Genomic DNA, 21,590 nt, shown 5'->3' on the forward strand with positions numbered 1-21,590 from the left:
ATTGAACGCAACGCAGCATTACATAATTACAGAGGGAAAAGATTAGGCCATTCAGAATGTCAACATTTTAACATTTTAGACAAATAATATTATGGGTTAGGGTTAAGGTTATAAAACTATGAAGAACATACTAAAATGTCAATATATACAGTGCAAAAACTATTGGTATGCATGATAACTTTGTTTAGTCCTATACAAATCTGTGTGTGTGTGTGTGTGTGTGTGTGTGTGTGTGTGTGTGTGTGTGTGTGTGTGTGTGTGTGTGTGTGTGTGTGTGTGTGTGTGTGTGTGTGTGTGTGTATATATGTGTGTTTAACACAGAGATAATCATCATGGGATTAACAGGCCACCACCAAACACCACTGAGTTTCTGCACTTCTTTTTCCTGCCTGTCACAACTTCTCACACTCAGTGAAAAGTGGTTTTCACACAAATGCTCACAAACACACACTCACACACACACACACACACACACACACACACACACACACACACACACACACACACACACACACACACACACACACACACACACACACACACACACATAAACACTAAGGCATGCCAGTGCACACAAACACAGCCTGTAAAGCTTATAACACACACTTCATTTGCGCTCTGACAGCCCAGTACATGTTCTAGATGAAAGAATTGACAGTTCAAGGTGACGGCTACCTCCAATCAATCCAGTGTTGCGCTGTGTGCTGTGAGCTCTGTGTACAGGATGTGTGTGTGCATGATTGTGTGTGTAAGCACACATGTGTATGTCTCCTCTTTTGTAGTGTTGGTCTCAGTAGGGGGTAGCTGACAGGTGTCCCTTCTTCTTAGGCATGCAATTTATCACCCCACTGGTGGTAAGGACCTTTGCTTCAGTCCATACGCCCATAGAACAAAATTCTCTCTCTCTCTCTCTCTCTCCTGCCCTAAATAACTCAACAACAAGTAAAACAAGCAACAATCAAATCATTTCAAACCAAAGCCTTACTGATATGATAATATTGCTCTGTTATAACATGACCTCACCATTAAATTCTTCTGTCTTCCTTCCCTACTCCCTCTTTGGCTCTGTCATTATCCATGCAATGACAATGGCAGCGAATATATTCGAACCAGGAAAAAGTCAAGGCATGCTGAGCAGCCATGGAGATTTTAAATCCTTTTGTTCTTTCTGGCTTAATAATAACAAGGATTTCAGGGCTCGGTATGAAGCAGCTGTCAGAAAAAAAACCATGGCTATCAATATAACTCCCTAGATATCATTATTTTAGTTCTTTTCAATTAATTATGGGAGCGTGGTGAGACGGTTCTTTAGATCTCATTTCAGGGCCTAAATTGGTTTGTGAGCATAAAAATCTTTATTGTGTATGCCCCGTGGCGCAAACACGCACACACTTAGACACAAATGCACACAAAATAGTGTGGAGAGTGAGTTTGGATATGGAAGTTAAATGTATAATTTTGTAGCTGAGGATCAGAAAACATTTCTGGATATCGACCAGCTCATCATCAAGCTTTTATTGGAAGTAGAACTCTCTCTCTTGATAGTTTGTTCCACTAGATGATTTATTTCTATTCAAATTCACATTCCTTTTCTCTCTCCTTGGTAACACTAGCTTTCTCTGTTGGGGGCCCCTTACCACCACTCCACCCTTACCACCCCCAACACCCTTACTATTCTATTCATCCACTGCTGTACCAAATCAGCTGGGGGTGAGAGCTTTAGGGAAAGCGGGGGGTGGGTGTTAGGGTTATGAGGGAAGCATGAACCATGGTGAACAACACAAGCATGAAGACGGGCCTTTCTTTTTTTCTGTCTTCATCTTATTTTCACCTTCTCCTCTATTTCTAAATCTCTGGTCTTCCTGTCTTCATCTGCCCCATCTCCCTCTCTCTCTTTATCTCTCCCTCTTTCTCTCTCTCTCTCTCTCTCTCTCTCTCTCTCTATTTGGCAGTGGACGGAAGGAGTCAGGGTGATAAATAGGTGGTGTCCGATGTGCTTCTCCTCTCCTGTCCTTCTCTCTCTCCTTCTCCTCCACTCTCCTCCTCCCCGGTCTCGGCTCAGCGCACTCTGAGCCCAACAGCGTGTTCATTCCTGTCAGCAAAAAGAGAATCACTGGAACAACCAGATCTACGGCGCACATGCGCAAAAACACGTACACGTACGCGTACACTTTTGCACCTCACACACGCTCAGATAGACCCGCACATACATGCACATTACCAGAGAGAACATAGGGCTTGATAAAAAAGGGCAATGGTGGTATGTTAGTGTCAAAAATTCACGAGCAGCCAGACTCTCTGAGCTTACAGTACATGCACAAACACACTCACAGCCAAAGTCTATTAGTGTTCACAATGCACACAGTCTGGAAGAATTAACATCAGTGGTCACCAACATCGACACTGCACGCACATTTATCACAGGCACTTTCTCCCTACTTACTGCTGTGTGTGTGTGGGTGTGTGTTTTGGATTATGTGCCTGGATAAAAATCCCGATTTAAGAAAAAAAGAAAGAGAGGAGGAAAGAAAGAGGAGAAGGAAGCCTTAGCAGGAGAAGGTGGTCAATACCTACCTCAGCCATGATGGATAGTGGCCCTGGAGTTAAAGCTGAATGTAGCTTTATTCCTCCTACCCTCTGGTGACATTTGTCCTCCCAGAAAACCATTATCAAAGTAAATGCCTGTATCTCAAGCAGAACCATATATTAAAGCCTATAAGAGCTTGCAATAGAGCAGAGCTCCTTCGTCCGTTTACACAATCTCTTGAGAGAGGGCCACCTATCCAGATCTTTTCAGTATATCTGAAATGGGAGCAACACATCATACACCGCATTCAAGTTTATAATAACATAGCCTGCAGCATCAGTTTCCCCCTCTCAAAACATTTTCAGTGTAGTGCACTTCCCTTGACCCCTTGCAAGGTAAGTGAGTGTGTCACTGGAGCTTTATTGAGGAACAATTGGTGTAAGCACCCCCTCAATGCTGCCATGCATCACCTGTTGTATAATTGAAGAGGCTGAGTGCCTGTTAATGATCCTCTGCTTGACCCTGGGCCCATATTTGCATTGTTTTTAGCTTAGCACGTGGCTAATAGCTAGCCTGGAGGCACCCCGGCCTTGCTAAGGATCGAACACCAATTTCCTCCATGCCAAGGGCGAGCTTCTTCCATCATTTGGAACTGAAGAAAAAAATGTGTCCATGCCTTCACACAAACGCAGTCGCTCGTTCTCTATATTTCCTGCCGCAACACAGAGTGTCATGCACACATGCACACAAACACATTGTATTACTGAACCTGAGTGGCCAGAGGGTGAGTTGAATAGGAACAGTGAAAGGTGCTATTTATTTAGCTGATGAGAGTGAACCTGTTAGTGGCGGGTCTGAGGGTAAGGCGCTAACACCTTGTGAGAACTGGCTCTTTCATTAACCCGGGATGGCTCTTTTAAAGAGGTCACAGAGGCTAAAGAGCAAAGACAGCATGCTACAAAAGAAAATTGAGCCTAAATGGAACACACTAGCAAACAGACTCAACCCACACCCCCAGCCATTCTTCTGAACATGTCTTTAAATTGGGTTGTAAAAATGTGTATCTCATGGATTTATATGAGAATCCAATCTGCAACAAGGAAGGGATGAGCAACAGAGCAAGTGATAAAAACAAATAAATCAATTTGCCGGGTTTATTTTCCGATCACAGAGAGCAGTGATAAAAAACTGTATTACACCACTGTTAAGCTTCGCTTGCATTTTTCCTTTACGTGCATTGCATTTGTGTACACATGTGAATATATTTGTGCAAGACAGTTGCCTTCGTCAGCGACAACTGCACTTTTGTGTGTGTGCTTGAGACAGAAATGCAAGTTTCTATTCACCTAACAGCTGCACAATGTCATAACCAGTACACAGTAAAAGCCCACTGGGTTCCATTTAACAACACAGAAATATCTACTATGGTATGTGCGCAGATATAAACAATGTTATAGTCTCATCCCTGGCCCACTGCTGTCCTTATTCTGGGTCTATACTGTCTCTCTTTTTATGGCACTTATTATTGGAAAGTCAACAAACATAAAAGACTCAGTGTAAGTGGAAATGCCCAGTCAATGTTTTGGAGTGTCATTTGGCAGGTGTTGTGGGGAGGATATTGGGAGAAGGGCAGCAAAATTGCCTCAAATCGAAAAACTGTACAGGAAATAATTTACTTGGACTGTATGTGTCTAGGCACTCAACATTTAGAATGGGTTCTGCTACTTTAATTGAAAGGGAAAGAGAGACAGGGAAAGAGAGAGGAAAGCTGGTACAAACAAGAGCATGATTTATGAAATCCACCCCTCTGTTCGTCAGAGCAAACTCATTATGTATGCGCAACAGTGAGAGTGTGGGAAGACAGATGAGTCGTCCCGGTGGTGGAGGAAGAGGAATGGCGGCGCTAAACTCTGCCGGTAATCAACTGTTGAAATTAAACATCAAAAAAACAGGAATGATTGTGTGCGGCAAAGCGATTTGTCTGCAATTAGCGACCGGTCACATAACTCACACACAGGCACACATAAACACACTCATGCTTAATGGAACAAGACGTTTCACTGGATGTGTATTTGTGCGTGTATGCAGAAATACGGCACAGGATAACCATTAAAACAGTAAGTTAATAAACTTGAGGGGACATTAACAGGACTCGGGCGATTGGTGAACAGCTACTTCATTTGTCAACAGCTCCTATTGAATGTTTTCTGAAAGTTAGCTGTTTGTATTTATAGCTGTGTCTCTGTCTCAGTTTATGGAAATTTAGGTAAAGTTTATTGTCAGTATCTTAAGTATAGGTCACTTGTTACATACCACCAGCTGGAATCTAAATCCGGTCTTCTCTCCCTGCTGGGGTCTCACTTATAAAACAGTTCATAGGATCTACACTAAATGTTTGCGTACGTAAAGTAAAAAATATTTTGATTTATAAAACCTTGCTTACGCCTGCCACTGCGAAATTTACTATTATAAATCCCATATTAACTTGTAATTGCCGGCGCGTGGATCGGCCTCTTATCACGCTCTCTACATGCACACATTCAACCATAAACATTCAATGAAAGAACCTTATGAATGTTTGCATGCCTGATGTAGCCTGCTGATCAATGGTTCTTTAAGGTGAATCACAGCAACTCTGAAAGGGGACCAAGAAAAGGCATTTTTCTGACACAGAGATTGAGGTTCCTGAACACTCGTTCCCCCCCAATTCTTCCATTCACATAGACCTTGCAGTGCCAGTGCATCCATAATGCATCATTATGCATTACGAGTGTCACCCCAATATTTTTATGTCTATGGCAATCGGACTGATCCCTTCACAACTTGCCAAAATGTTTGTTACAATTGGTAGCATCCTCCACCTTGAGGCAACCAATTATTTATTAAATGGTGAACTAGGTCTGCATTATGATTTTTAAAGATGAGAATATGGAATATAATGAGATCGTTTGCGAGAAGTCTCACTGGCTTTACTTCTAGACTTTGCTAATTTACACAATCCATATGTGTCAATGGTGAAGATGTGTCAGGAAAAGGCAGGGTGTGTGTGGCACACCATGGTGTCTCCAGTGCGTTCTGGAGATACAGTCTGATAGGTGCATTGGATAGCTGTTTTCAGTTTGTCTATGTATACTAAGTTGTGTTCACTGCAATGATTTTAAACATAACATTTATGTGAAAACTAAAATCATACTTTGTAATATATGCACAAAAGCCTATTAGAAGATAATTTAAAATAGTAAAAGTACAAATAAACCTACTGGTTTGAATTTTATGATAAAGTAGATCTAGAAGTAAAGTGTAATAAGAAGTGAAATTAAATGTGTCACAGGCAACATTATACAATCTCGCTTCAATTCACCACCTGCTTTGCCAATTTGCCGTCTTCATTATGTACGTATGCAGGGGTGAAAGTGTCTGAACAGGTATGCACATTTTTCTATCATTTTGTCCTTCTGTGAATTCCTTTTCATTGCTTTGGTCACATAATGTAAAGTGATATAGAAATAGACTTGGGCGACATGATGAGATTATCGTTCAACAGCATATTAGTTTCCACGATAACAGTCCTCATGTATCCATGCTAACAGAATGATATTCAGTTATGTAACGCCTGTAATGACTTTTGCGCTATATTCAGTCACTCTCCTTTTTTCTTGCTTTCTCTATGCTTCCCCTCATTGTTGTATCTTATCAAAAGTATCAACATGCTAACATATGTCTGATTTTGTGTTATTGCGGTTATATAATATCATTTTTTACAATCATACGAAAAAAGGATTGACTTTTCAAGTACCTTACACACGCTAACTCAATCTAGTCAGCGAGACCAAGCATAGATCAAAATTCAGTGTGTCCCTCGTCTAAAAGCGTATACAACATGATTTATTCTTAGGTTCTGAATTTATTTCATGTTTGTTCTGTCTTATGAAAATATTTGCCACAGTGAGGGGGACATGGGGGGGGGGGGGGGGGTCTAGGTTCAATATCACAGGGGGACTCCTCCCCCCCCACTTGCCCTCCACTAGAACTGCTATTGAAATGATGCCACTGGTGTTTATCTCAGCAGTGGCGTCGAACAGCTAAGACCCAATGTCAATGCTGAGAGTGTAGCAGGACTGCGAAAATCTCCTCAGGTTCTTTATCAGGGGCTAAGAAGCTGCTCTCATATGTCTTTCCTTCTGTCTAATTGAATTCCCTGTGTATCACCGGATTACTAGCTGTCTGAGCTTAAGAATGTACTCTTCTTAATCTTTAACATGATTGCCTGTGGTCGTCTCCGCTGACAGACCTGTGCCATAACAACCCAAGAGCTGCAGAAATATACTTGTGTACTTAGCAACGCAGATTACTGAGCAGATGTGGTCACTGTAAACAGTTTGATAAATCACTGTGTGACGCCCCTCCCACTGTCCTGGAGCCAGTCCTGGCCAACCTTAGCAGGCGGTTGGCTGACATGGGAGTGTCGTTTGCTTGATTAAGCTCACCTGGGCCTTTCAGGCTATAAAAGCCAGTCCATTTGTTCACTGCCTCCTCTTCTTCCTAAAGCTGATGTCCACCCTGCATCACCTTCTTTTGGTTTTCTGCCCCTTCAACGCCTCCAAAGCATATGTATTACTCGCATCCACGCGCTACTATCATTTACAGACTTTGTTGTTCTGCTCAGATAGTGTTTGTTTTGTTTTAACTGTTGCTTAATTAATTGCCAGTTTTAAGTTGAACCTTGTGTGGACTCTGTCCTTGTCATATTCCCCGAGCCAGTTGTTGACAAGTGTAAGAGAGCTCAGGATTTCTCATCATTTCATTCAATACGGATTCCATGACCAGGTGGAAATCTGTTGGACCTAACAGGTTTTCTAACTGCTCGCTCATTGTCAGTTAGCAAGCTTGTTGGCTTAGTTGCGTTTGTGACTATGAGTTCACAGAGTCCATTCAAAACACAGACTGCAACATCAAACATCAACCTGCGTCATAACTGTCTGCAAACCATTCCTCTGCTTTGTAGAGCAGTTTATTGTATGTCACAGGAGGTGGATTTTTTTTTTTTTTTGTGAAACAGGACATGATAGCTTTCTCCATTTTGGACTCTCCAGCTCTCCTTTCACAAAAGTTTGTCTCCAATGCGAAAAATTTGCAAAGATTTACTTTACCTCCATGAGTAAATGGGTCCATTGAAATAACTTGTTTTTGCCATTTTAAATGAAAAATGAGTCAAGCCCCCATAGCTAGTCTCTTTACTGAGATCTGAAATTTGTTTTCTGTCCTCTGAACAGAAAATTGCCTTAGTACAGCTCACTGGGGCGCTGAGCAGGGGTTGGATGAGAGAGGTTTTTAGCTTCAAATGATTTGTGTGAATTGCTCACACATCGTATGTTGGCCTTTCACCTCGTGCCATGAAGCAGGTGAAATAGGGTCGACCTTAACCTCTGCTTTTTCACAGCATGCAAAGGAAATGGTATCTGATTCTTGGTTCATATGGCTTGATAGGGTTCATCAGATCACACAATCTTGAGGGCCCAATACAGAATCCACATCTTCCAGTGTCACCTTCTGGACAATACTCACTCCTCTCAATCTGTATGTCGCCCTGCAGTCTTCAATCTATCTTTTCCTCTTTACCTCTGACCTTTTTCATTTTTGAGTTCCTCCATACAAATCTGCTCCTCCATCTTGTCGTGTACACTCTCTCTCAGTCCTGCCACCCTACTGACCTTTCAGTTTCATTCTTCCTCCATTTCTCTACCTCTCCTCTCCTCCTGGTCTGGACTGTAATTCAGCTTGTTTCAGGGCCAGTTAGGCAGCCAGTGGAGTTAATCTGCCTTTTCAGGTCATAAATCACTGCTTGGCATCTCTCTCTCTCTCTCTCTCTCTCTCTCTCTCTCTCTCTCTCTCTCTCTCTCTCTCTCTCTCTCTCTCTCTTTCTCACTCTCTCTCTATCTGGTTCCTCTCTCTCCCCTCCTTGCTCTTACCTGCTGCATGGACGTAGAGCATACTTTGAGGTGATTGCATCTGACAGCATCAATGCTGGTGTTCTTTGCATGTGTGTTTGTGTGTGGTTATCACTGCTTTAACACCCAACAGATAGGGAGTGAAACTGCATACTCTTGAAGTGCCACAGCCAATAAGAAAGGATTGTTGAAATGTCAAGACCAATCAGAAGTGATGCTTCTCTCTGTGGTCCAGTTTGGATCTCTCTCTCTGTGTCTCTGCCTTTTATGCAAACACAACAAAGGCTCACACTCGTAACAGATGGAATCTACTGGCAGAAATCACTTCATAAAATGAGCAAATTCTTTGAACTTTTGGAGGATAAATTAAAGTCGAGTTTATGCGTGTGTGTGTGTGTGTGTGTGTGTGTGTGTGCATTCTGACATATTTAAGACCTGGCAGGTGCATGGGAAACTGTTGGCCCCTATAACAGACAAAACCACATCAGGAACTAGAATGGCAGACTTGATAGGGGTGGGTGGATGGGGGGAATACAGAAGAAAGAAGGGGAAGGAGAGAAAACAGCTTAGCGTAGCAGGAGGGAGGAGAGAGAAAGAGGGAGAGGAGAGTAAAGTTGAATAGGCAGAGGGCGGGATTGGGAGAGTGGGGGAATGAATGTGTTGTGGATCCATTGTGCCCGGCTCCTGAATGGAGTGTTAGTAAGCTAAGTAGTAACCGGTGATTTACAGCTCCGAGGCAATATCAGCTGAAGTGGGAAAACAATAGCCTTTCATAAGCAACATTCAGCAACTAGAAGAACCATGAAGAACTGTGCCATTCTGGCTCCAAAGTGGGGTGAAGTGTTTTAGAAGTCTGTGGTTGGGTGCAAGAAGACACTTCAGCAGAGAGGAACAAGAGAGATAGAGGAAACGCTTATGAGAGGCAGCAAGAGAGGGAGAGTGGAGACTGAACAAGCGGGGAGATTCGATTTGTCTCATTTGAGCGTTAATGTGTTAATTAAGTCGTTTTCTCAGTTGTAAAGTAAAAGCTAAAGACGATGGCATTTTTTTAAGCGTGATTGTAATTAATCATAAAGCTGGGTATTTTTGTGAGTGTGGTTTTCTGTGTGTGTTTGGGATTGTATATAATCTCTACACTCACTGGTGGTTGCAGGCTTCCAGGGATTAGTTCCCCCTCTCCCTTAGAGCTTTGAGCTATGTTCAGCACCTTAAAGCACTCCCACACCACTCCAAATGTATAGACACACACGATAACTGGACTTTGATAACAAGAAGCTGCATCAACTACAAATGGGGACATTTATATTTGCTAAATATGTTTTCAACCAGTTTCTCTGTCAACCTCTCACTTTCTCTGTGGATTGATCCCCCACAGTGTGTGAGAAATGTTGAGACGCCAGTCATTATTAGCAGAGCCGCCCAGCATGGGGACACTGAACGCAGACCTATCCATGGCATTAGAACAACAAGCCCTGTGACGAATGGAAGAAAATAGAGGAGTCACGCTGTGTGTATGTGTGTGTGTGTGTGTGTGTGTGTGTGTGTGTGTGTGTGTGTGTGTGTGTGTGTGTGTGTGTGTGTGTGTGTGTCCGCGGCTACACGTTTGCCATTCTGATTTATTGAGAAAGAGGGAGATTCAGTTGACCATTCTGACTGCATTTCACTGCAGAGTTGTGATAAGGGCCACACACACAAGGACACACACAATCATACGCCTAATCACTGACTGCATTCCATGCTGCAGTGCCCATTCTGCTCTGCATATAGATTACAACAAAGATAGTCTGCAAGGAAGTGTCATGGGAGTAGTGTACATTTACAAATACACACCCTGTCTTGCACGTGCACTCTGAAAAAGCATCACACACAAGTGCAGCAAGAGCAACAGTTGGCTCCAGCTCTGCTCCCCAAAACCCACGAGACCTCCTTTAGAGACCCCAGAGACCTCAGCCTCCCTCCTAATGCTTCTCTATCCCTTTCCAATTCATCCTCTCCTCTATTCTGTTCCTCCCCCTCCTCTGCCCTTCCCGCCCCAGAGAGTTCTCAGTTCTGACAGAACAGTTAATCATACACTCTCTGCAGGTCTCATCCTAGGTGTGTGTGTGTGTGTGTGTGTGTCAGTATGTGCACGCGTGTCCAGATGTACGCCTTCATTTTAAACAAGACAGAGGATCTATCTATCTCACCACCATTGTTCACTCATTTCTTTTCACTTTTCTTTTTTCAACCCTTCTTTGCCTGCCCTTCATCTCTCATTTCTTGCTCGTGAGAGTATTAAAAACACATAAAGGAAAGTACATAAAGGAAAATGCAAATTTTTAATTGTCAAAAACCCAATGCAAGTTTTGGGTAGTTTGTGATGATGTAACTTTTTTGTTGGAAGCAGTCTCATTTACCTCTTCTTTGTTGGATTTCTCATCAGTTGTCTATACTTCTATTGAACACTGTGGACATTAGCACACATATAGTGCTAATGTCCACAAAGTAAAGTTTGGGCTATGTGTACACACAACCATGTCCCCCACAAAATAATGTTCCAACACAACAAAATTGCATTCCCATTTGCCTTTTGAGGGAAACATATTTTCTTAAACTCATTGTTCATTTTGTTATTTGAAACAAAACAAAACGAAACGACATGGTTTTGTTTAGTATAACGTAATAGTGTGGCTTAAAATAAGTATGTTTGGTGTGCTATTTAAATTACTGACATAATTCAATAAGTTAACATTGATTTTTCATTTTACACAGAACAGAAACAGTATTGTCATTAATGAAAGTCCATTGTTTCTTCCCACCCATCCACTCCTCCTGAAAATGGACTTCTGGGGAAAATGATTAGAAACGTATTTGTGATACGTTCGCGTTTCTTTCAAAACGTAATTGACAACGCTATTTTATTGTACGGGCACGTCATTTTTAGGAGATCGGGCTAGTACAAAAGGTCTTTGATGGAACTGACAACCCTCAAAGAAATACTCCACCAAAAAGTCAGCATCACAGTTCCTAAAACAATAAGCAGGTGCCCATTTAAACACTGTAAAAGGTTTTACTCGCTGCAATAAATCCTACTCTGCATACTGACCATTAAAATAGCCCTTTATTACTCACTCAAAATAGGAGTGATAAAGGACAACATTCACAGTTATTGTTCTATGTAAAAATACACTCTGAAGTTTTTCTAAAGTTAATATGAGGCTTTAGCAGTCAAATCAAAGATGAGTTAAAGAAGAAAAAGAAGAAGTAGATCCTCGAAACTCCAACATCTTTCAAGTTCCTGCTCAGATTTCTGAGTACTCTCCAATTTCAAAACTGAGATAAGTCACAGAGGACCTTACACATCTGTTTTTTTACAGGGTGAGTAGTACTCCCCATGGCGAGTTAACTGGTTTAAATATGTAAAATTGGTGGAGCGCCTCTTTAATCAGAGGTAAAATGTCTTGAACTCTGATCCGTTGAGGCTGCTGCTGGTAGAGGAGTATGTTATTCTCTGCCTGCTATGGTGGATTTCTACATTTATGACTTTTGTTAGTCCAAGAAGAATTTATTTTTAAAGCTGAAATCTGTATCTCTCCGCACGTTGTCGCCTTTGCGGTCTCCAGCAAAGATGACCGAGTTGTTATGGAAGGTTGTGTGGAATGAGCCATTGAAAGACTTGGAAAATATCTCAGCTAGTGAAGTGTGAACCTACTGGGCTTATGCTTGATTTAATGCGTGAAACCACAAATGTGGTGAGAAATGTGTCGCTTTCAGTATGCTGGCTCAGTTTTAAGTGGACTTTATTGCCGCTGTCATACAGGACATAAGCAACCTGGCAAGTCACAACTATCAGATCAGCTCACCAGCGGACTACAGTCTCCCTCCAGTTAATTTGTCAACTTGTGTGTTTTATAACCGACCATCCAAAATGAATATGTTAACACATTATTATTTTAAAAGTATCATGGAAATAATTTTTTGTAAAACATATTCAGTAATTGTATTTAAAGTTCTGAGTTCAAAAACTACATACATAATATTTGTTCTGATAAACTCAAGGCAGCAGTGGCCTCTTTCCGAAGTATGCACATCTGCAACAAACCATTTCAAGAAATTGTGGCCTAGAGGATAATCCCAAATGAACTGCAAAGAATGCATTTCTCTTTTGTTTCCTAAAGAAAGCAAAAGTGTGACTTAAGAAAGTGTTTCCGCTATGTGCAGTTATGTTAATGTTGGTGATAATGATGATGACCTTTAACATTCCTCTGTTCAGCCTGAGGTTACTTCAGGTAAATATGAGATAAATGCTCCCATCCATATCAGTCAATGAATGCTCACACATGCCCACTCTCCTCCCTGACCTCCAAATCCGTACTTTTACTACTCTCTGCACAAATCCAGTTCTTTTCTCTGCTTTGGCACTGACTGTAAATCATGTGTTGCGGAAGCATCCAATATGAACGTAATTTCTAGGATACTGCAGTTTATAGTGGAAATTGCCTTTTATTATGTTGCCTCGACTGGGTGCATATATTTCTTCTGTTACAGATGAAATATGAAATACAAATTGCCCAGAGTATCATGAGATCACAGCCTTCAGACATCAAGGACATTTACAACATTTGGGAGGCCATAAACATTTCTTCAGACCCAACCCACACTAGTACCTCATCTCAGGCACAGTTTTGTCCCTGGACCAATCCCCAGTCTGAACACTGCCCACCTCAGCTTACTCTCTCACCACATCTGCCACTCAGCCAGACTAACAGTCAATGCCTTACACAACCCACGCATACAGTGCTGGACTCAAGTACAAGTACTTAACTAAATATAACATTAGCAACACAAAGCTGTGGTGTTTGTCTGTCTTTACTTCAAATCAGTTAGTTATTGTAATGAAAATGTATAGACCTACTATCTTCCTGCACATATTTATATGATATTATTTATATGCACTAGATAAGAAGCTATATTGCCTTTTTTTAATTCAGGAAAATGTTTTCTTAAAAAGTAAAACATTGAAAAGTTTAAAACTTTTTTCTGTTTCTTTATTTCTTATGAATTTAATTCTGGTGCCAACAATTTGGTTGGACTTTGCATTGGCAATACAGCAATCTTAACTGAAAACCTGTGTCAGTCTGCCAAAAAGGTTTGAAAATTTGATTTTAACTGAGTCTTTCTGATTAGAGCTACTCTAGTTATACAGGGTCTTTGTTTAATTAGTTACCAGAATTTATATAAGAGTATTTAAGAGTTTCTTTTCCACTTAAAGTTATGAGTGAGCTTTTGGTAAGAATATGAATAATAAAGCATGTGTGGAAGAGTTTGGATCGCATCACTAACTTGCAAAACACCTTCTGTTCCTAGTCTTGTGTTACACATTTTTCACTGAAAGCTGCAGATAAGTGGTTGTTTATGTCAGACCATCTTGATTCTCCCTCGTGCTGATATGTAATGTTGATGGACACACAAACTCTGTCTTTTTCTCTCACACACACTCACACAACCGTCAACTGTTCATGGAGGTGTGGGTGTGATATAATATTAAAAGTCAGCAATTTTTAGGTGTGAAAATTGCTCTTGCTCTCCGGGAAATTTTTAATTTCCTATTAAATATCATTACACTCGCGTGATTATGCATTAAAACCACGCTCGTGCACACGTACACACCTGCACACACGCACACACACACACACACACATGCACCGTGTCTCTCTGTAAAAGACAAACTCACCAAGTTCACACTGCGTGACTGCCCATGTGATGCTCATCCTTGTCATCCATTTCATTAGACTGGGGGGCCGAGCGAGCTATTCTGGGAGAGAGCGGTAACTCTTTGTTGGTTGCTCTGCTGAAGAGACGTCTCCAATAGCAACTGAGACCTATGGCCTACCCCCTGTGGCGTCCAGCTCGCATACTTGTGGCTGTGAGTGTCCATGTCTGTCTGTGAGTGTGTTTGCATGGGCTCATCCTCTCGTGTGTGCAGCCATTTAAGTGTGTACCTGTGTTTTGCATGTGTCTTTGTGAGTGCACAGACAAAACAGGATTGGATCTATCACTCACGGATCCATAACGGTGGCACACAGCGAGGGATGAACACGTTAGTGTCAGTTGCAGACGGGGGAGATGAGGAGAGGAGTGATGTGACTGTTATCGATCCTGCCTGGTAATTACAGCACGATTTATTACCAGAGAGATGGGGGGAGGGGGGGGGGGGGGGGGGGGGGTGTACAGGGGGAGACAGAGAGAGAGAAGGTATCATATTTAGTTTGGGGTTGTAAGTCAGGTTTTTGGCGAGAGTGAACAAGGTCAGAGAGAGACAGAGATAGATCATTTTACCCCTCCCTCCCTTGAGTGCTGTGCGATCTGATCACTGTTGTGCTTTCTGACATCCTCCCCGTCCTTTCTCTCTTCACTCACTTCTATTTTTCTATTTTCTAAATCCTCATATAACCATATTATGCTGTGAGCACTTATTTGCAACACACGCAGACTCAATCTTAAACACTCTTGCGTACATTTATCCTTTGATGTTCTGTCTGTCAGAAGCATCACCTGGAGATGAAGTGATGATATGATATGAAATGGAGATGCTCTCTGTCACTCTAACAGCAAGCCTGCTAGTGTTTGTGGCTTATAAAAGTGTGGGAGTGTTGGGTTGTTTACAGAGATGTGTGGGCGTTAAGCATGATCTTGTGGGTATGTGTGCACATTTATGTGTGTTTCTGTTTGTGTGGAGGCAATATTGTTCCTGAATAGATCAAAAAACGATGTTCTTATTGGCCTACCGCATCCTGTCTTTCAATGAGTCACACAGAAAAATACAAACGTACCAAAACACTCTACTACGATCATACTCACGTAAATGTTTGGTTGAACTGTAGATAAGTGGTGACTGTTGGTTTGTCCTGACCACTTGCTGTTTTGCTTTCTGGCCTAAATAGTGTTGATCTTGTTGCATTACCACATCTAAAAATCACAACACATTGATTTTTTTTTATTTTCTTACTTTGCTTTCATCATCGCACAAAAGCAGATTTTCGATGAAACTGATTTCAGTGAAATAAAAATAGATTGAAATTGTTTCTATTGGAATTCTACATACATACATACAGAAACAAAAACATACAAAGAAACAATGAACACACAGAAGAGCATTAAAAACTTTTTTAACTAACTAATGTAAAAACAAATGCAAAAATGTGTAACCATAGAATATTAAATAATTTGTTTGTTAAAGTTTTCTCCTTCTTATTATAGTTTTGCTCCTATTATTATTCTTACAGATTATATGTTTTTATGTATTAATTGTCCTATAAATTGTCTACTTTCCTTTAAATGCTCTTTTCTATGTATTTATACAATGCATATATGCCTACTATAGGAGTATCAAATTATAGTAAGGGATGGATAAGATTAAAATTAGGAGTTTATCTGGAGCTGCTAAATACAGAATTGATTTGATATTATTCTTAGCAGAGTATAGTTTGCTGGTGTATGTTGCTATGGTAATCCTGCTATTGGCAACATTCCAGTAATAGATTGATTTGGGTCTGGTTATTCTATACACTAGACTCTTTTTTTCTGTGATTGTGTGGGTGTGTGTGCACGTGTACATGTGTGTGCTGTCGTTCATGTCTATCTTTGCCTAATCAATCTGTAAGCACTGTATTGATTGGCCAAAAGATATTTCCTCTAATATGCTTGGGGATAAGGAGTAGGAGGAGGAGGAGGTGGAGGAGGAGGACGGGGGGAGCTTTCACTTAGCCTCCAAGCTCTTAAGAGAATATCTATCTATCAACATTTCCAGGCATTGTGGGGGTCAGGAGCAGGTAGTTGGTTCGATTACACACACACACACACACACACACACACACACAGAGAGTAGAGGGAGCAGGAATCATTAAAATAGCAACAGCATCAAGCAGCCAACACACCTAAGCAAAGCTTCGTGCTTGTTGTTGTTTACACTGTGGGAGGCGAAGAGCTGATGCATCTCAGAGAGCTGCTAGTTTGAGCAATAGACCCGGCTCTTTGTGGAACAAGCCAGCAGAGAGAAGAGTATCATTATTACTGCAAGGGCTCAGGGTCCAGTGTGTGTTGAGTGCAGAGCATGCAACAATCTGTCCAGTGCTTTTGTTTTGCTTTTAATTAGGGGGGTAAAGCGTGACCGCTGCGCTCTTCTGGATGCCTCCTGTCCTGACTCCTGGGATGATGTGATGCATCGCGATGATAATGTCTCGCCCTGTTTTTTACACTCAGGCTCAATTTTCTCTCTTCAGGCCTCGAACGGGACTCGAGACTAACAGAGCCACCATTTAGCTCTCAGCAGGGAGAGAGGAGAGGGGGAGATCAGTCGCTCCTCCTCTCTTATCTCTCACTTAACAAAAGCCTGTGATGAAGACAACAAGCATTCTCCCGCGCTGTGTCTCTCTTATGCTCTCTCCCATTTGTCTCTGGCTCTCCTCTGTTTAACTGTCAGAGTGCTAGTTGAACATGGCAGCTCCGACACTTTTCACATCTCTAGTCCTTTGTTGTGTTTCCTCACACACGCGTGTGAGCGGCTGCATCGTGGCGCGTATTGCTGTATAAAGCACAGGCATGCTTGTGTCTTTGCACTTGCTTGCCAATGTTTGTGCTTTGTATACTTGCACCTTGGCCTGTGTGTCAGAACAAAGGTTTCCGTTAGAGTGACCATATGCTTATTATGTGAGCATGTGTGCATCCTCTTCCTCAGCTTTTTCCTCATCTGCTCTTTTGTTAGCAACAGCGAAAGTCTCCGTAATTATTTCTAGGGTTAATACAAACGTGTGAAAACACATACACGTTGCATCCTATAATGTAGTCTAGTCACATATGTCTAGATTTCATTTCTGGCTTACTTTCTCCAACTAGCACCATTGCAGAATTGGTTCTTCACTTGCTATGTGGAGGAAATGGGTGAACAGCCTCTCTAATTACACTTCACCCACTGACACTAATTTACATACAAACACAATTGCACTCCAATCCAAACCTTCATTATCTCTGGATTCCATTCTGTAGGGTATGATATTCTGGCTGTTATGTTTCATTCAAGCTCTGTTTCTCAAAACCAGTGCTTAGTCATTACGCTAACCGAGAGCCACAAATAGGGTTTCCAGTGAGATGGTAATTTTTCAAACTACGGGTAACTAAAAGGGAACATGATACAAGTATGAAAATGGGTTACTCAACGCACTGTGTTAATTATGTGCTCTCTGTGTCTGTGTTTGTGTGTTGTGTGTGTGTGTGTGTGTGTGTGTGTGTGTGTGTGTGTGTGTGTGTGTAATGTAGCCAACAATCAGCCCCAACATCATCGTCTGAGAGGTGACAGCACAAATGCGTGTCTGTCTTGCTACAGACTCATACATTTTCTAAACACTCTCTCTCTCAAACACAACATGCACACACACACACACACACACACACACACACACACACAGTAAATAAGCTCTATTGTAAGGCCATTACAATGTGAATGAGGGGCCCACCAGCTCCTCTTGAGATGTGTGTGTAAGTAAGTGTGTGTCAGCGCAAATAGGTTAGAGAGATTGATGAACTAGTGCGAAGGGGAGAAGGGAACACCTAATCAAATTAAAAACACTTGTGTGATTGACATGCTGTGCTTGGTTGAATGACATTCTGCAGAAAGTAGGCTTAATGGGACTGATTCACGCACGGGTGGACGTGCATGAATAAGTGTAAAGGCCTATAGTGAATATCAGAAAATGCATTCATGTATTCACTTCCCATGACTTTGATACCATTCCGGATTGTGTGAAAATGTGTTGTTACATCCGCTGTAGTCTTAAGTGTTCCCCCTCCTTCCTCCTTCCTTTTTTTTTTTCTGATTTTTTTTTTTTTTTTTTTTTTTTTTTTTTGATCTTTGAGTACTTACAACTTGTGCAGGGAGCGAAGAGAGAAGCAGCAAGGCGCGCCATTAACACACTCACACATCCCTCATCCGACAAACACCGACTAACGGGCCGTGAGCTTTTACCGGGGCCAGTGATGGCTGATGCCCGAGGAAACGGCTGTTTGTGTCAATCAAACCGAGCCCCCTCCCCTTCTTTCCTTTCTAAACCCCCCTCCTCCTCCTCCTCCTCTCTCTCTCTCTCTCTGTGTGTCTCTCTCTCTCCCTCCATCGCCTCCACTTGTGTAGGCGCTCTTAAACCGGAGCATTTACGCGCGGCAGTCAGTCGTTAACGGGCTGGCTGATATCGGTGCTCCTCCGTCTATAGATGATCTCCACCTTTTAAAAGAGGAGAGAGAGAGAGAGAGAGAGAGAGAGAGAGAGAGAGAGAGGGAGGAAAGACAGCGGAGGGTAGACGCGAGAAAGAGAAGAATGATGACAGGGGGGAGGAGAGCCGATCATTCCGGCTGCCCGCATCTGCTGCTCTAGAGGAGGGAAGAGAGAGAAAGAGTGTGTGTGTGTGTGTGTGTGTGTGTGTGTGTGTGTGTGTGTGTGTGTGTGAGAGAGAGAGAGAGAGAGAGAGAGAGAGAGAGGAGATGGCACATCGGTCGAGCATCCAAAACACACGGGAGTGGTTCGCCACCGAGACCGGAGCCTCGGACCCACCCGGAGCAGCACCGCACCCACCGCGCTGCCCTCACGCCTCCCCGCCGCACGGCAGCGCCTCAGCCCCGGTAAGAGGTAAGTGGGCGAGTCGGTGCTCGTTGTTAACATAAAGTTCTCCGGCAGAAAGCGGGATGCAAAACTCTCTGGGATGATGTGCTGTTTAGTTTGAGTTCAGCTTGCAGCCTGCTAATAGCAGGGATTTATCAATGCTATGGGGCTGCTTTCTTTTTTTTTTATTAGAGATTAAACCGCACAAACAGAATAGTGGGCTGGATTGATTACCATAATTTTTTATTATTTTTTTTTTTTTTTTATGTTTATACTAAATTTAAAACGACGACCCCTAATTCACTCTTAATCTAATTCAAGTAATGTTGGATGATTCTCTCATGGCTTTCAAAAAAAATAAAAATAACAGTTATCATTATTATTATTATTATGAACTGACCACTGACTTTAATACAAAAACATATTTTGAAGTTGAGCACATTTGTTTTACAATTTGAATTGTAATCTTTAAATTGTTCCAAACTTTTTTTTGATGCATTTTTACAAAATGCATCAAAACGACTAGTAGGCCGAGTGGGCTTATATTAAGCTTTTATATTCATATTGCATGATTTAGAATACCATTTGGGTTATTAAAATGCTAAGAGGAAAACTTCCATGTGAAGTCTCATGTGTTAATCTGACTCAGCGCCCTCCTGTGGCTCTTAATAGTGAGACACATCCATACCTACAATAACAGGTTAAACTAGCACTCACCTGTAGTGGAGACACTCAGCTGTGTGTCAAATTGTATGCCCTTTATCATTTAATATCTCAACACATGAATGAGTAAGTGCAAGGTCTTTTTCTTGGTAGGCTACAAGAGGCAATTTGTGGTAATAACAACTTTTAACACCACATAAGCAATTTAAGATAATTAGTACAGTCATTCAAGTAACAGTTAAGATCACACAATTTATCTAACAACAAAAATGATTAATTTTTCTCCTCTTAAGTTCTTTTCTGTTTTTTTCGGTGTCCATACTTAAGGAATATAGCTGTCTCTCCTCTGTGATCTTCTCCTTGCATGTGTTCTCTAAAGGCAAGGAACAAGGAGAGAAGGATGAGGACGAACGTGAGGGAAGACTATTGATATTCAAACAGACAGAAGGAGAGAAAGAGGGGGTGTAGACAGATAGAGAGAGGGGGAGAGTGAGGCGAAGGGAGAAAAGAGAGAAAAAGAGATGCTGTGGGATCTTTTCTTCTCCCTGGCTCCGGGCACATACATTAAGATGCTAATCCTGGTCTTTTTTGTCTCTTTCTATAATTCATTGCATTTTGTTCCTCTCTGCTCTGTCTCTCGTATTCGTGCACTTTTCTCTTGCTCTCCATTTCCTCTGCCCCCGTCATGCCCCCCCCCCCCCCAGATTAGTGCTCCTGGCAAAAGGATTCCAACTCTAATTTTGTGGTATTTCATATGATTAGGTTCAGAAATAGGACAGAAGTGCACAGAGTTTGGCGCAATTATAGGAATTCTCTGTAGAGCTTTTTGGGACTGATTAGTTGAGCTCCCATCCACCTCCCCACACTGCCACATTAACTCACAACCAGCTGTTGTTTATTTGCGAGGATTGACTTTTGTCTTATGTTTTATGCTTTTAAATGTGATGTCACTTTGTGTGTGTGTGTGCCAGAGGTTGTATAAGCCCTAAGGATACAAGTTGTTTTCAATCAGCTCTGTAGTTACCAGCTGTGCCCTCACATTCCCCGGAGTGGCACAACCTAGGCACACGCACAGCCGCGAGCACGTTCATAGAGAACTAATGCATGACGATTCAACCTTGCCCAACAAACTCACTCTTTCTTCTTTTCTCCTTGTCCCCATTTTCTGCAGGCATTAATCATCACTCCCTCCGTCTCTGCATGTGATTCCTCCGTGAGGATTGGAAGGAGAGTACCTCGACTGCGTTTCCTCAATGAAGACCTTTGTTCCCCAACATCCGGCACAGCGCCCTTCTCCACCTGCCATGGTGACATGACACACCCCTGAGTGGCCTTGCTCCTTTTCTCGCACACCAAGACAATCTCTTGGGCTCCTCAAACCCCCGAACTGGTGCACACACTCTATCTAGGCTCCAGCAGACTAAAAAAGACATCTCCCCCTCCTACGCATAACACCTCCCCCCTCCACGATGACGGTGGCCGTGCGATTCCGTCGCCACCTGCGTAGGCTCCTGCTCCTACTGGCCTCCTGCTGTCTCCTCTCTCTCCTCCTCTCTGCCTACTTTCTTTTTACAAACTCCTCCCCTTCCATGCAGCTTGGACAATCCCCCGAACCTGCCTGCTCCCAGCCGCTCTCCCCGTACCATCAACTTCCATACCCGTACCCCCCTAACCCCCCTCACACGCATATCCACACTGACCCAGTGGTGCTTGTGCTTGTGGAGTCCCAGTACTCCCAGCTGGGTCAGGACATTGTGGCTATTTTGGAGTCAGCACACTTCCAGTTTCGCATGGAGATCGCCTCAGGGAAGGGCGACCTTCCTCC

The 21,590-nt window shown here is 42.4% G+C and overlaps 1 protein-coding gene across 4 annotated transcripts in view; it reads left to right on the forward strand.

The window, feature by feature from the left end:
* ndst3 (N-deacetylase/N-sulfotransferase (heparan glucosaminyl) 3) overlaps window positions 1-21,590 on the forward strand; it is a 90,437-nt gene that overhangs the window by 34,427 nt on the left and 34,420 nt on the right. For 3 of the 4 annotated variants that reach the window (XM_054604636.1, XM_054604634.1, XM_054604637.1), the window contains exons 1-2: window positions 18,957-19,129; window positions 20,937-21,590. The exon at window positions 20,937-21,590 is cut by the window's right edge and continues 637 nt beyond it. In XM_054604636.1, coding sequence (XP_054460611.1) covers window positions 21,235-21,590 — 356 coding nt within the window. In that variant the 5' untranslated portion in view covers window positions 18,957-19,129; window positions 20,937-21,234. Of the gene's footprint in view, window positions 1-18,956; window positions 19,130-20,936 lie in introns of those variants that run through there. The other variant, XM_054604635.1, reaches the window with a different exon arrangement.

The sequence above is a fragment of the Anoplopoma fimbria genome, chromosome 9, assembly GCF_027596085.1.
Source record: "Anoplopoma fimbria isolate UVic2021 breed Golden Eagle Sablefish chromosome 9, Afim_UVic_2022, whole genome shotgun sequence".
Classification (NCBI taxonomy): Eukaryota; Metazoa; Chordata; class Actinopteri; order Perciformes; family Anoplopomatidae; genus Anoplopoma; species Anoplopoma fimbria.